This window comes from Anopheles coluzzii, chromosome 2 (genome assembly GCF_943734685.1).
Source record: "Anopheles coluzzii chromosome 2, AcolN3, whole genome shotgun sequence".
Taxonomy (NCBI): domain Eukaryota; kingdom Metazoa; phylum Arthropoda; class Insecta; order Diptera; family Culicidae; genus Anopheles; species Anopheles coluzzii.
In genome coordinates this window covers 82,720,398-82,735,247 of record NC_064670.1, presented here as the reverse complement: position 1 = coordinate 82,735,247, position 14,850 = coordinate 82,720,398, and the positions used below count along the sequence as shown (strand labels likewise).

The window sequence follows — 14,850 nt, the reverse complement described above, 5'->3', positions numbered from 1 at the left end:
GTTGCTATAATCCCATGCCATAATTCTAATATAATTCAAATACAATATATAACGAGAAAAGCAAACAGATGCTGCAGATATGTAACCATATTTATTTCAAGTGTTTTAAGATCATGTTTTTTGAAAAGGAAAATCTGCGGAAAATCTGTTATTCATTTCCTTTTCCTATTTTTGTTAATAGTTCTAATGGTTTTTATTGGGTTTTATTACATTTTGCAGTTTGTTTCCACTAGGAAAATATGCAATGGCAATCAAGTAACTCAACAAATTCACCAGTCCCATGTAATTCATCAACAACATGTTAATAATTTTCAAATCTTCATGAATTATGTGATTCTATTTTGTGGTGCAATAACATTGATACACTTTATTGTAATTGAGTATCGCTCTGCACACTCAATAATATACAACTGAAGCTCGCCAAAATACAAATGCTGGATTTTTAGTGCACAATGCACAATGTTACATTAGCTTCATGGAATTAAATGTTAATTACTTCAAGATTTATGATCTTGTGGCGAAATTGTCGAATGGGCAAAAAATATTATAAATGATTTACTACCTACCACACATAACATTTATTTAATTAAGGCTATTAACGACGCAATAAAAAGCATAAAAAATACGTTTCGCTACAGTACGTATGGATAATTAATCATGCAAGGTGCCATATGCAACACGTGAGCAATTAAATTGTTCCTCTCCCTAATATCCTTTACCTCTGCCAAACGAAACGTGCATTATGTTGCAGTAAATCCTTCTATTCGACGTCTTCGTTAGCACATTTGATTGTAATTATTCCTTCTTGACACACAAGTACCGTAAAACATTTTGTAGACCTGTAGCCTGCCAAATTGATGTCTTGGGTTGCATTCGTTTTGACAGTAAGGCGTTTCGACTTTCAATATGATGAATGCAGAAGATTCAGAGAAAGTTTCGCTAACAATCACTTGTAAAACAAACATACATCAACGCTGATTTATCTTTAAATTGATGTTTTCTTTTTATTTGTCTTTTTCTCCATAGGAAGTTGGAAGCATTATCGGAAAAAAGGGAGAAATCGTCAAGCGATTCAGGGAAGAGGTAAGTACTTGGTGAAAACGAAAAGCAATTTGATTTTCTTCCCACTGCGTTGCCGTACCACTCACACACACTATCTCGTGGCTGCAATTGTTCTCGTACCAGATGATTTACTTCGGGTTCTGTTTTCATTTCTTTCTTCTTTGTTTTCATTGACGATATTTTCATTCCTGTATTTGAAGGAACAGATTTGGCAAAGCATCCTTTTATCGGAACTGCCATGAACGATAAAGTAAAGTGCAATGTTGTGTGAAGTAAATCTTATTCTTCCATCTGGAATCCATTTTTTGTATGTTTGTGCGTTCCTTTCAACACTTTCCGCACGATCCATGATCCAATAACGCTGCTGTTCGATGCTGCCATATGTCACGTCTGAAATATTTCATGTTTGATTGTAAGTTACCTCTTTCGTTTTGATAAGCTTATTTCGCAGAGAATGAGAAATAAATCTTTTTTAACTATCAAAACTTCGTTCATGTGCTACACATTGTTATATGCGTTGTTTTTGTCCGTTTTGTTGTCTACACAAGTTGGATGTAATTTAATGAAGTGAATGAAAAATTGAATTTCAGGCACATTCATTATAACCAACACTTTTAGTCTTTTTATTTTTCAACTAATCCAATTTTCATTTGAAAGTAATTTGTTTTTTGTTTATATATCATCTGTACTTTGACTTTGACTTGGGCCGGTCATGGTCACATGGTGGTCAACTTGTACGACTTAAGTTGTTAAGTTAATGCGAGTCATGGGCTCAAGCCACGATTGAGACGTGTCCCCATGCGTAGGACTGACTATCCTGAAAGCCAAGCCCATTGGTGATTCAGACAGGCCTTGACCGACAACGGTTGTTGTGCCAAAGAAGAAGTACTTGGACTCTGAAGCTCTTATATAACAGATAGAAAGATACAGACAAATGTAAAAACGGTTCCACAAGAAACCACCACACCAATCTGTAGACCTAATTAGTGGGCTCATAATTTGTAGGAGGTGTCAGCTATCATTAAATGCCTTCATTATTGTGCGAATAGCACAATCTTCCTCCCAAACAATGACGGTGTTTCACAGAATGAATCCTTACTGCAAAGCTCCAATTTTCCTCTTTTGTGTGCTATATATTTCATTTTGTTCATGGGCAATTGCTGTCCTTTATGTGCATGGTAGTAGAATCTATACTACGCCTCCAAATGACTATAAGAGCAATAGTTAAGCTCATTTACACCGATCGTCTTTTTAGTTCAGGTTTCTACTTTCACTCATTCGATACACACAAGCAAAACATTGTTTTTTTGTCACAGGTTAGAAAGAGAATGCGATTTACACTCATTCAAACTACCCAAACGAAAGTCAATAGAATGTGATATGTGTTTAATGTTTATCGCGACAGACTGCAAGATAGTACCAAACAGCATATCTATTTCGGTTTCTGGTTACTTTTGTGATCACTGGGAAGCAACGCTTATATGGATTCATTCTTCGAGTGAACATATAACTCTAGTTCCCATTGTTGGCTTTACCTTGAAAGGGAAATGAAATAATCCCATTATCGAAATTCTATGCTTTTCTTTTCGTCTTCACACCGCCTGAGGAATGCTTTACGGTGCCAACTGCTCGTTGCCAACACACCGATACGATACGGTCCTCTTTTTTACCCCTAACACTGACGCTGTAGAGAAAATATTATTAAAATCTCTAACCATACCAACATGGAGCCACAGCGCCATGTTTGCTCTTACGTTCCTAGTGCATCTATTCATATCCTTTTTGCTAACAATGTTCCATGATACGCCAAAAGGAACTACTCGCAAGTAGCGTGTCTTTTGTACAACCACTATATCACTAGTTTCGCGCCCGAAAATGACGTCATTATGTCTGAGAAAGGAGCCTTCGTAGCATTGACATAAATGTAATATTGCCGTCTAAAGCGGTAGCATGCCGATGCTGTGGTACAATCGTTAAGTGTACGTCTGAACCACATGTTCAGATGGATGGAGTCAGTTCATGCGGCCCAGTATAGATTGTTCGAGTCCTTCATACTCAGGACTAACTATCTTGCTTATGGGTACTGCTCCACATAACTAGCTATGAAAGGCTTTGCATTAGAAGGTTGCATAAGAAGATAGAGAACGACTGGTCTCGTGGTACAGTCGTCTACTCGCACGACTTAATAACATGCTCGTAATGGGTTCAAGCCCCGAAAAGACCGTGTCCCCATACGTAGAACTATGTACCATTAGTACCCACTAGTGATAAAGACAGGCTTTAACCGTCAGCGGTTGTTGTGCCAAAGAAGAAGAAAAAAGTTAAGAAAAAGTTAAACCCATTGACAAGTAATATAGAAAGAGTACATTGTATGTGTACAATTGTATTGTATATTAATTATTGACAAACGTGTTCTTTCCTTCTAATAAGTTCAATAGACGACAACTTGCTTACAAATGAATGTTATCAATAACGTAAAAATTAAGTTTCCTTTTCAAGAAAGCTTCATGTAGTAGTGCATCAAAATAAAGAATAAAAAACCCGTTGTTAGCATGATTCTGATATTAATACTACAATGAATTGCGGAGTGTTATCATTACTTTGTTACTTCCGGTTTGTGTAGTTTTCCTTATTAAAAAGAAGTAGAAATTGTACACAAACAGCAATTGAATTTGTAAAACATACTATTAAATAATAAATCGTTTTGCTAGTTGCTTAGCATTACTTCAACAGCTTACAGTCATATTTAATGCTTCCTAGACTGTTATTAAACAGTAATTCAAAATGTCTTAACAGCACATTTACGCCTAAACAATCATTCCATTGCCTTAACACAGCCTTTAAATAAATGGCGCTTGAATTAAAGCGGAAATCTTTTAAAAATTACGTGCGTACAGAAACGCGTCTTGCTCTTCGCGAATCAATGAGCAAAAAGAGAAGATTGAAACATGAGTGAAAAGGAAAAAGCGCCCCTGGCCATGAACTTTTCACCGGAATATAAACATCCGTGTCCGCTTCCGGCGTCGGGAATACAAGGGGTATGGCGCAGGATACTGCGCGAGCCAACCGCGCGTACCGGGCCTAAAAGCGAGAAAACTTTTGGCCTTTTTATGCTCGAGCATGTGATTTGCTGCTGGATATTTGCGACGACCCGACCCCTCTGCTAGTCGACGGTCGTCCAGGACTTGTTTTTTATGCAATCGAGGTTTTTGCTATATAGGCCTGTTGTTTGGTGGTGTTTTTCTACCAAAACGACCACCCGGAGACTATATTGTCGTTTCCTGAGCGGGGAGGGCCTATACTACAACGCCCCAAAATCGCCAAATCATAAAGTTTTGTCGCTTCCAAATTTTGTTTAGAGTTTGTTTCACTTCAATTCCGAAGATGGACAGAGGATGGGTGCTTTCTCTGTCTCTTTTTCTCACTATGGGGTCCGTGGTAAAAGCGCTGGAAGCGTTTTAGTAGACAGCTTCGATGAGAGGTTCGGGTCAACACTGTACTGGCACTTTAAGTGTTCATAATTAAATAAAGTTTTCTAATTTTTTATCATGTTTCGCTCTCTCTCTCACTCTCTGTCTTTCTTTACTGTTTCATCCTAACAGTCCGGCGCAAAAATCAACATATCAGACTGCTCGTGTCCGGAACGAATCGTGACGGTCTCCGGATCCAGAAGTGCGATCTACAAAGCCTTTACGCTCATCACCAAGAAGTTCGAAGAGGTACGTTTTTTAAGATAAAGTGATTTGAATTCGTTGAAATTAAAATCTAAATATTGTGCATTTTTTTTTATTTTTAATACTTTAATCCCAGTGGTGTTCCCAGTTTCAAGACAATGCGAACACACAGGGTAAACCACAAATTCCCATCCGTTTGATTGTGCCAGCTAGTCAATGTGGTTCTTTGATCGGTAAGATTTTAATTCAGATTAAAACAAAGCCCGGCCTTTTGCTGCAGACTCACCAAATGTCTTCAATTACAGGAAAAGGTGGATCGAAAATTAAAGAAATTCGTGAAATCACCGGCTGTTCGATACAAGTTGCGAGCGAAATGTTGCCCAACTCGACGGAACGCGCCGTGACATTGAGTGGTTCCGCTGAAGCCATTACGCAATGCATCTATCATATATGCTGCGTTATGCTGGAGGTAAGTAGAAATATAGAATTACATTTTATTTAAACCATTGCTAAATTAAGAATTGCTCAAAAATGGAAGTTTTTTTTTTTTAATGTGTATTAATTCATTTGCACCAAGATGAAATTAAACACATCATTCGATGATGATACCCTTTATTGACCGATACATTTATTATTATTAGTGTTTCTTTTTTAAATTATAGGGATAACTTAATTAAACATAGTTTTTAGTTGTCCTTCAATTTTCGTCACTACTATTTATGTTGCACAAATGCAATATGTCTCGAAATCAAATTCTAATTATAGTTCTTTTGTCGACATTCCCATGTTTTTCCTATCCCCTAATGGCATTTACCACAATCGCGCACCTTCGTAACTCCGTGTGTTGTTGCCAATTCAGAATTTCTAATTGGTCCGGGGGCAGCACTGTTCTGCTCGCTCGGCCCGGCATTGATCTCAGCAGAGTTTTCACTTCAAGCGACATTTGCGACTGTAACTAATGGCGTATGATCTTTAGCATTGCTCAACCATAATGTGATCCCGTTCATCTTGATAGTCCCACCACCGTGCGAGTGCACATATTCATGCTAAATGACAACAATAAATTTTCGTTGCAAAAGCCATGCACTCTCTTCCCGCGTTTTGTGCTTTCATGCAACGCTGCGAACTACTTTCACGATGATTAATCTATCCCTAGGCAGCTGCTGTTGGTTGCAGCGAGCGCGAGCGTATGTTCAATGCGTCGTGTCGTAGTTACGAATACATGGCCATTGCTCGGTACACTCATTCGCGATAGGATAACAAATTGGGTCGCTTAAATTCTTACCCATTGTGTAATGGTCAAAAACACGTAGGTTAACACTTCCGCTTTTCAATATCATTTTTATTATCATGTACGAGCTAGAATAGTTCTAACGCTGAATACTTTAATATATAGCAATGTGGAAAACTTGAATTTTTTTTACGAAAATCAAATACTAAGTTTAGCTTGCACAATTTAACAACCCTATTATGGTAGTAAGCCTAAACGATTACTTAAACAAAGCAGAGTGGAAAATGGAAAAGCACAAAAATTACTTTTTACTTTCTTGAAGCTTTTGTACATTTCGCATGACTTACCTTAACAAAAACCATCGCCACAAATAATACCATTAACAAAAGCAACAAATCCGTACCCTTCTCTGTTTTTGTACTGTCACCCAGCTCCTGGATGGCATGATCTTTTCGTTTCGTTTGGATGATAATATAAATGACTATACAGTTTCCTCGCTCTACCAACTTGCTGGCAAGATGTGGCTCAAGATTTCGTTGAAATAGCATTCAGTAGCCGAATACTGGCCCCCTGCCCTTGTCTGTGCGAGGTGTAGAGCGAGGAAAAGGAGATTTTACGAGTCGAATGAATTGCGCAAACGGCTGATACCGGAGTGAAGTAAGTGGTCGAAAAATGAACTGCGAATTTTATAGAAATTATTTCCCGTGGATATTTTCCGGTTTTTTGCCCTCCAACCCGCAAGTAGCAATATTTTCGAGAGTGGTTTTCCCTTTTTTCCCCCTTCCATGCTGAACCTACCTAACGTTACAATGTTTTCGGCCGTATGCCGTCGCTTTCATTGGGATTCCGTCGAGTCCCTGCCCAACCGTCGTCCACCCGGGTTGCAATCGTTTCTGTCGGGTTTCATTTAAAATTTCCTGGATAGACACTTCCAACTCTGGCAAAACGTGCACGTTGTGTCTTCCATCATCGTCCTGGGAATGGTGTGTAGTGGTGGTTTACTACTTTACTTTTTCCTGCGCTGGGTACATTGCTGCTGCTGCTGCTGCCCGGCGGTAAAGATTTTCTTCGTAACGATTGTGGATGAACGAGCCCCGCCAGTGTTTGTAAGCGAATGGGAAAGAAATAATCCGCTTAGTGTTAACTCGCAATTTATTTAATGAAGTAATTTCGAATGGTGTGGTACGATTATTCGGAGTTTCAGCGGGGATGATTCTGGGTTACGACTATTGCCCAAGCAGCAGCGTCCCTTCGCTCTTTTGCATCCCACCTTCGCCGTCAACCAGCAGCGCCAGAGAAGCGCTTTAGTGCAAAACTTTTCAATGATCTTTTGCGTGTAAGCAGTATAGAAATCGTTTCGCGCGGTAGAAGATAATTAATAATGTAACGATGGATTTCCTCACGACGGCTCTGCCAGCAGGAGGACAACAAAGTGCGTTTTTTTGGGGTGAGTTTTGTGCTATCGAGTCAAAACTGATCTCACTTTCCATTAAAAACTAATTGTTATTTTCTTCTGTGTGCGTTCTGTGCTGTGTGTGTGCTACAGTTGATTCAGCTTTCACTCGTAGAGTCAGTGGAGAAGAAAACTCCTACCTGCTACCCGCACAGCCACAGAAGATCTTTGATGGGTGGATTTCCTGTTCTTGGCCCACAGCACAGCACGGCAAAGTACTTCCATCGCTCGATCCACCTGGCAATTAGGAATAGTGGTGTGCGCAAACTGAAAAGAAGCATCGTTAATTATACCATTTCACTGCCACTAGCTGATTATGAAGTTATAATAACAAATGGGATTTAGGGATTTTTGAGCTTTTGCTTATTGACTGCACCGTGAGAGATAGCAAAGGATAATTTTTTATGAGAAAATAATTCTTTATATCATTCTAATCCTCTGCTGATGTACTGAGAGGTAGTGTATTTTGTTTTAAGTTAGTTTTTGCCCTAGTCTACCACTATGGCTCTGGTCTCATTGTGTTTTTATACAAAGCATGTAAGCTAAATATGAATAATATATTTTTCGGTAACCACTCGCCACTGCTAAATTCATTTTGCTGATTTTGTTCTACATTCTACTAAAACTAAAACTCATAACCAAACCAGAGAGAATAAATTCTATTGAAATAAAATCAATCAGGATTACGTTGTACAATTTTCACTACAATACGACTCATAACAACGCTGATGGGGAATCTAAAATCTGCTAAACAGGTGTAGTTTGACTGATAATTCGTCGGCACCACAAATTAAACCTATAATACTCCCAATCCTCTGGTGTGGTCCCCGGCTTCAGGCTCCTGAGAGGGAGAACATTTATTTTCGTGTTTTATATTTTCGGATGCACGTTTGGCTGGACAAACCGCACATTCTGTATATTATTCATATGTGTGACACAGGTGTGTGTTGCCTTATGGAGTTGTTGTCATCAGACGATGAAATCATTTTTAGTAGCGACAGGAAGCGAATGGGCGGATTAGAACTACTACCAGAAAACGAAACAGCGGGTTAGCATCACTCCTTTCCATTTTTCTGTACCACCCAACACCCTTTGGGGCATTGTTGAGGTTTGTGATGGAATTTTAGCACGGTGAAATATTTCAATTTGCAGATTAGAAAGCTTTTGACCGCATTTTGCCCTGTCAAACACGGGGCAAAAGGGTGTCGGTCGACCTTTAATGTGGTTTGCAGCTGTTACATATATTCGGCTGCCAGTTAGTGCCTTTCCCCTGCATTCGAACCATCCCGTTGCGTATATGTTCAGAATCAGAAGAGGGCTATTCGAAATGTAGAGAACAAAAGAGAGAAAAACGTCATAATTAAATTCTCCTCTGCCCCCTCTACCGCTGTTCTCAATTTCCATTTCGCTTCCGTTGCGCTATTAGTAGTATACCTGTAGTGTATACCTTTTCGTAGCCTTGCAAAAAGGCTATCTAAATCACAGTAAAGACCACTGGCTGCTTCTAACCCTACCTGGTCCATTCCACGCAAAATTCGCCATTTAGCATTGCCCGAACACAGTTGGCATTTCGAGGCGAGTGATCCATTCGGCCGTTAGCCAAAACTAGACGAAATTTTTGACGTAACTTACGTAGCACGCGCGCACAACACCAAATGTGACCGAATGCAAACAGATGCGGTGGTGGCCTACTTTTGGCCAGCAGTCCTGCCAGCACCAGCAGCATAATTACGTGCGCGGAAGGTGGAAAACGACGTTAATTAATGGGAAGAAAAATCACCAGGACACGTTTTACGATCGCCCCTTCCCTCTGTCTCTCTCTCTCTCTGACCCTCTCTTTCTTTCTGACTCCCTCTGTTTTCCTCGTGCCTTTGGTATGGTATTCGGAGCGGAGCATGGCGCGCTATGTGCATCGTTCTCTTCTACCAAACCTCTAATGAAACCTCGGTGAATAATTAATCACTAAATTTAACGCACACATTGCTTGCTCCAGGCAACATGGAACGTAATTTGAAATTGCGACCGGTGCAGGCAGTGCTAGAGAATTCTTTTGACAAAACATAGCCTGAAGAGTCAGAAGGTTTGCAACACGATCGAAGGTGTGGGTTGGAGGACTTTTGCTATTAAATTTGCTGCTAGCTTACAACGACATTCGCAGACATGGACATTAACGCATGATTGGCACTCTTGTTTCGTGGTGTGGCATGGTAAGTGTAACATGTGATGGATAAGTGAAATTCGAATCGATGGGTCCATTATTAATTGGCGTTGCACGACGGTACAGGACAGCATCAGTGCCAAAAGGGTGATTTATGGTTGGGAAGGACATATTCAAAGCTAGTTACCTACGATTACAGCTAGTTAGCTACGATTTATTTACTTGCAATATGTGCAATGTTGCAAGTGCACTCGATGAGTTTTAACGATCGTGCGAAGCTGTCTACGTATGCATCTTTGCTGTAAAGCTTTCACAAGCTTCCAACTCGGTTTAAATAAGACAAAATGCGGTTCTTAGTTTTGTCACGACAATCGAAAACAAACAATAGTAATCTGGCCTATAGTAAATATCGACGTGTTCGCATTCAATGAAGTGGTGAGCTCGATCGGGGTTAAGTTCGCATCGAACTCAATCGGAATTCTATTCATCTAATGTTCCTGTGCAGTACTGCATTGAAGACGGGCCTATTGCGAGACTGTGATTGAACCCACACCAGTGTACATAACAATAGAATCGATGAGTGTTCTAACCAACATTTCTAATTTTCTTCCCCATTTCCTTTTCAGTCGCCACCGAAGGGTGCCACAATTCCGTACCGGCCAAAGCCGCAGGTGAATGGACCGGTAATAGTTGCTAACGGCCAGGCGTATACCATCCAGGGTAACTACGCCGTACCGGCACAGGAGGTATGTATAAGATGCTTAATGGAATGATTTACTCTATTGTTCGTTTTGGTAGTCAAATCTCTTTCCATCATTATCCCCATCTCTCCCTCTTTTTATCTCTATCTCTCTTTCTGTGTCCGTTGCCACGAAACTATGCAGTGGGACATTCTTTTACGACATATGTGTATCCTCTCGACATGAAGCGGGATTATTTTAGAACTTTAATATCCGTACACTCAACTGTATCTATGAAGTTTTCATTTAGTGCCGCCTTATCATTTGTCTGCTGCTGTTTGTCACCAAATGTTTTACGAACGTAATGCTCTGCTACGCCTGCTTTCGGGTTATAATACACCTCCTACAATGTAACCTATAGTTAATTTGCTCAAACGACCAACTCCTCATAAGCATACATGTGCGCTGAGCGAAAACTTCTTGTGTACCACCACTACACCTCGCCTGTCCGGTTGTGCTCTGTTTCCCGTATATTTATCACTATTGTCTCTGCTAACTTTTTTTTATTGTTGCTGTTGAAATTCACCTTTATTTAACAAAGCGTAAAACATCAACCACTGTTTTAAATATCTGAATTTTATTAATTCTTGTTTTGCTAATCAACGAGGGATTTACCGTTTAAAAAATGCTTAATTTTCATTCAGTAACTTAGTGCCATTTTGCCATTTCTCTGTGTCTTCTCTGTTTTTGTTTTCATATTCGTTGATCATTTTTTCTGTTCCTAATTCAACTACTACTGTTGCACTTCGCGCCTTACCCCCCTGTGTTGTAATTGCCTACTGGATGTATTATCTTTCCTTCTCTGTGGAAAGCGATGATTTATCGCTCTGCTACTTAACGTCTATGTTTAACAAAATTGTGATTTTTTAAACCCCTCCTCCTAGAATTGGACTAGCTCTTCTTGGTCAATGGTACGAGAAAAGACAGTTGAAAAAGAAGTCCATTGCAAATTACTCCACCCCAACATTGCGCACACTATGTCTTTCTATCTGTTTTGTATCTCTCTCTTTCTCTCTCTTTCTATATCTATCTCTCTATCTACATAACTATCTCATAAATCGTTCGTTTAGACCTGCACAGTATATCCACTAGCCATTACCGGTGGCTTGCATGCGGGCATCTCCGGTTTAGCCGATCCATTACTAAAAGGAACACATCTACAGGGAGCGATACCTCCACATCATCTACAACCGATACCTGATGTGAGTTTAATCGTTTTTGATTGGTGCTGATTTTGCCTGGCAGTAACTTACTCTTTACCCAACCCGAGCAAAATCCTCTCACACCAAACTATCATAAACCAACCCCGCCAACCCCCCACGCCCCGCCCTTTTTTACCCTCTCGCCCCCCCCCCCCCCCCTGAGTTGTCATTTGTCCAGCAGATTGATGACTTCTTTCACGGTAACACGTGTCTCTCTTTCTCTCTCTCTCCAGTCCAGTCCCTTACTGTTATCCGGTGGCTTTGAATAACATGTTAAGCAATCCCGATCCGACTCCCCCCTCAATCCGTATTCTACTGGGCAGCATAATACCTTTTCGCTTTGCGGCTGTGTCCCCATCTAATCTTCCTCCCATGTGTAGATAATGTTAAACTGTATTCAATCCCCCGACGAAGAGCGTTGTTGATGAATGAGATGAATGTGTCCCTCGTAAAAGCTCCCACCTTCCCGGGTAGCGCAGAGAAGAATGCAATTGCTTTAGACAGTTTCCGTTTGCCTAGCAAGTTCTAATATTAATTTTTATTCTAGTCAATAGCTTTAGATAATAGCTGCTGTAGTTCCCTGAACCCTCCAGCAAAATTCGCAATTTTTGTTCAAACTGCTGACATCCACAATTGTCCCCTGGGCCCCCTGGTAAACTAATTGGAAATGTGCAGATTAATAATCCCCCCCCCCCCCCCACACGCCAGCTCCATCCCCCTCTTGTGGTATACCTGCAACTGTATCTTCAGTTGGACGCTCTACACATCATCATATGCTCTCCATGTATATTGTGTCCTTTTTAGTAATGTAGCTATAAGTTGTGTATTCATATCTAAAACAGTCTGTAAAACGATTAAAACTACACTTTATTAACACGTTCGAGTATTTATGCATCATGCTGCTGCATGTACATTCTTAACGACAGCAACATGTAGCAACTACTGTATTCTTTTGTAAATAATACATTTCCAAATCAATTCCAATTGAATCATGCATAGTTCCTTTCAACATGAAACTATTTTATAGCAAATTTCATTCATGACATAACATTCATCTTTTTTGCTTAGATGTTTACTGATCCTGATTCGACAAAGTTTAAATTAATTGTCTAGTTTTCTTTGTTGCTCTTTCATTTATTTTTAAATTTTTCATTCTTCTTTTCGGTTCATTTTATTTATCAACGATTTTTTTTTTCTTCTACGTTTAGGCTAATCTTGCCAATCCTTTCATTGCTTTAATACAAGACTAAGAAATTACAGCGTTATTACAAATATTTGAGAACGCGCGTCACATTTTTGAGTTTAGTTCAGACATTCTACGATTGTTTTGATTACGTGCACGCTATTTCTTCAATTTCAAACCATTCTGCACTATTATTCAGATACATATTAGCTAGTAGTTATACATTGATATATAATATATTATATCGGAATGTTGGTTCACAAACTCAATTGGTGTATTGATGTTGCAACTGTCGATTAACATGTTTGTTAATTTAAAATGAAAGAGATGCCTAAAGATTTCATGGTGTTGTTGGTTAGTGCAATGTATATAGTTTCTATACACTTTAAGCCTTACTATCTCCAAACAGGATTAACATACTTCCACAAAATAGAATTATAAAAGTAATACAAAACAATCTTCTTAAAAAAACCAGAACACACTCCGTTAGCTGATTCGAGAAGTAATGAATACACATTTTGGATTATTTTATTTTAATTCTAGGTTTCGGGAATCGCTAAAAATCCGCTTGCAGGGCTAGCAGCGCTCGGACTAGCTGGTGCGATTCCCTCCAACACGGGTGGACTTAACCCAACTGGTAAGTATTCTAGCCGTATTTTCTTCCTGGTCCCGCATTTCCTATAACATCATATTCCCCACAATTGTACCTCTACTTCTTCCACACCTTCTACTATCACCTTCCTACCGCTATATTGTACTAAAGCTAATGCCCTTGAATATATACCCCACGCAGCTCTTGCCGCATTGGCCGGTTCTCAACTGCGAACCAACAACAACCGCAACGTAGCTCCAGTTCAGTCTCAATCCCACGAAATGACCGTGCCAAACGACCTGATAGGCTGCATTATCGGTAAGGGTGGCACCAAGATTGCAGAGATTCGCCAAATTTCCGGCGCCATGATACGCATTTCCAACTGCGAGGAGCGCGACAGCGGCAACACAGACCGAACGATTACTATCACCGGCAATCCGGACTCGGTCGCACTAGCCCAGTATCTGATCAACATGAGGTAGGTGATACTTGAGCTTTTTTATATATATACACTTTGGCCTTTTCTATCTAATATTACTATCGTTACTACCGATCGACATATCCGGCGGGGTTGTTTCGCGTATTCTGGAGGGTTTGCGGCTTTTGTTGGGCTGATGACTCTGCGGTCTCGTCCAACAGGGGTGACACCTAGAGTAACATTCTTCGATTGTTGAGACATGTTCAGTTCCTCTGTGCTTTGTACTTAACTACCCATCTTCTGCATCTCTGTCTGGTTATCCCACCACACTCTGTCCACCTTTCTGTCGTTGCGTTTCGTAACATATGCGCTGTTTTATTTCTTGAAATGAACAGTAATGTTTTTAGTTTCTCCACACGTTCTATAGTCACTTCGTGCCACTTTCAAAGTGACCCACTACTATTGATATTGATTACCGTTCTTAAATTTGTTTGATACTTGGTCCGTTTCATGTGATTATGCTATGAAGTCCTTTTCCGTTCTCTTCCTTTTCGCTCTGTGTCGATATGTTTTTTTTTATGTTGCGTTGGATAATGTTCCCGTTTCGATAATAAATTCCATTTTCTCTTTGAAATGTAAAACACGACGTACGACGACTCTCTTCATCTCACCAACACCACCACCTTCAACTAATACTACTCAAACAATTTATTTGTATACCAAATTCCTGCTGTTTCGCAAACAAAATATCCAATTCATTCAATCTTTTCATCAATTGCACCTCCTCCTTGTGCTGCTGCTGCTGCTGCAGTGCTCTGTGAAACAATTAAAAATCCTTTTCCTCCGTTCTACGCATTTCCTATGATACTATCGTGTGGTACTTTCTCCTGGTCTGGCTCATTTGCACGGCACTGCTCCTATGTGTTCGTTAGGTTATGCTGTTTATGCACTTCACCCCTTCCCCCTCGCCAAACCATTCCCCGCTGCTGAACTCTGTCGATCCCTGCCCATCAGTGGTGATGTTGATGTTCCTTAAACAATTTCCTACGTTTCCGGCTTTTGAAGCGAGAGAGAACATTTCAATCCAATCCACCCACCCGAAGTCAGTGAACATCCCAAAGCTGCAAATACCTTGAA

General features: G+C 40.1%; 1 protein-coding gene across 14 annotated transcripts in view; it reads left to right on the top strand.

The window, feature by feature from the left end:
* LOC120952239 (poly(rC)-binding protein 3) overlaps positions 1–14,850 on the top strand; it is a 118,832-nt gene that overhangs the window by 91,104 nt on the left and 12,878 nt on the right. For 10 of the 14 annotated variants that reach the window (XM_040371465.2, XM_040371466.2, XM_040371467.2 and 7 more), the window contains 8 exons: positions 1,027–1,083; positions 4,665–4,781; positions 4,873–4,969; positions 5,042–5,205; positions 10,205–10,324; positions 11,389–11,520; positions 13,247–13,340; positions 13,497–13,773. In XM_040371465.2, the coding sequence (XP_040227399.1) occupies positions 1,027–1,083; positions 4,665–4,781; positions 4,873–4,969; positions 5,042–5,205; positions 10,205–10,324; positions 11,389–11,520; positions 13,247–13,340; positions 13,497–13,773 (1,058 nt within the window). The remainder of the gene's footprint in view (positions 1–1,026; positions 1,084–4,664; positions 4,782–4,872; positions 4,970–5,041; positions 5,206–10,204; positions 10,325–11,388; positions 11,521–13,246; positions 13,341–13,496; positions 13,774–14,850) is intronic. The other 4 variants (XM_040371468.2, XM_040371463.2, XM_040371462.2 and 1 more) reach the window with 3 other exon arrangements.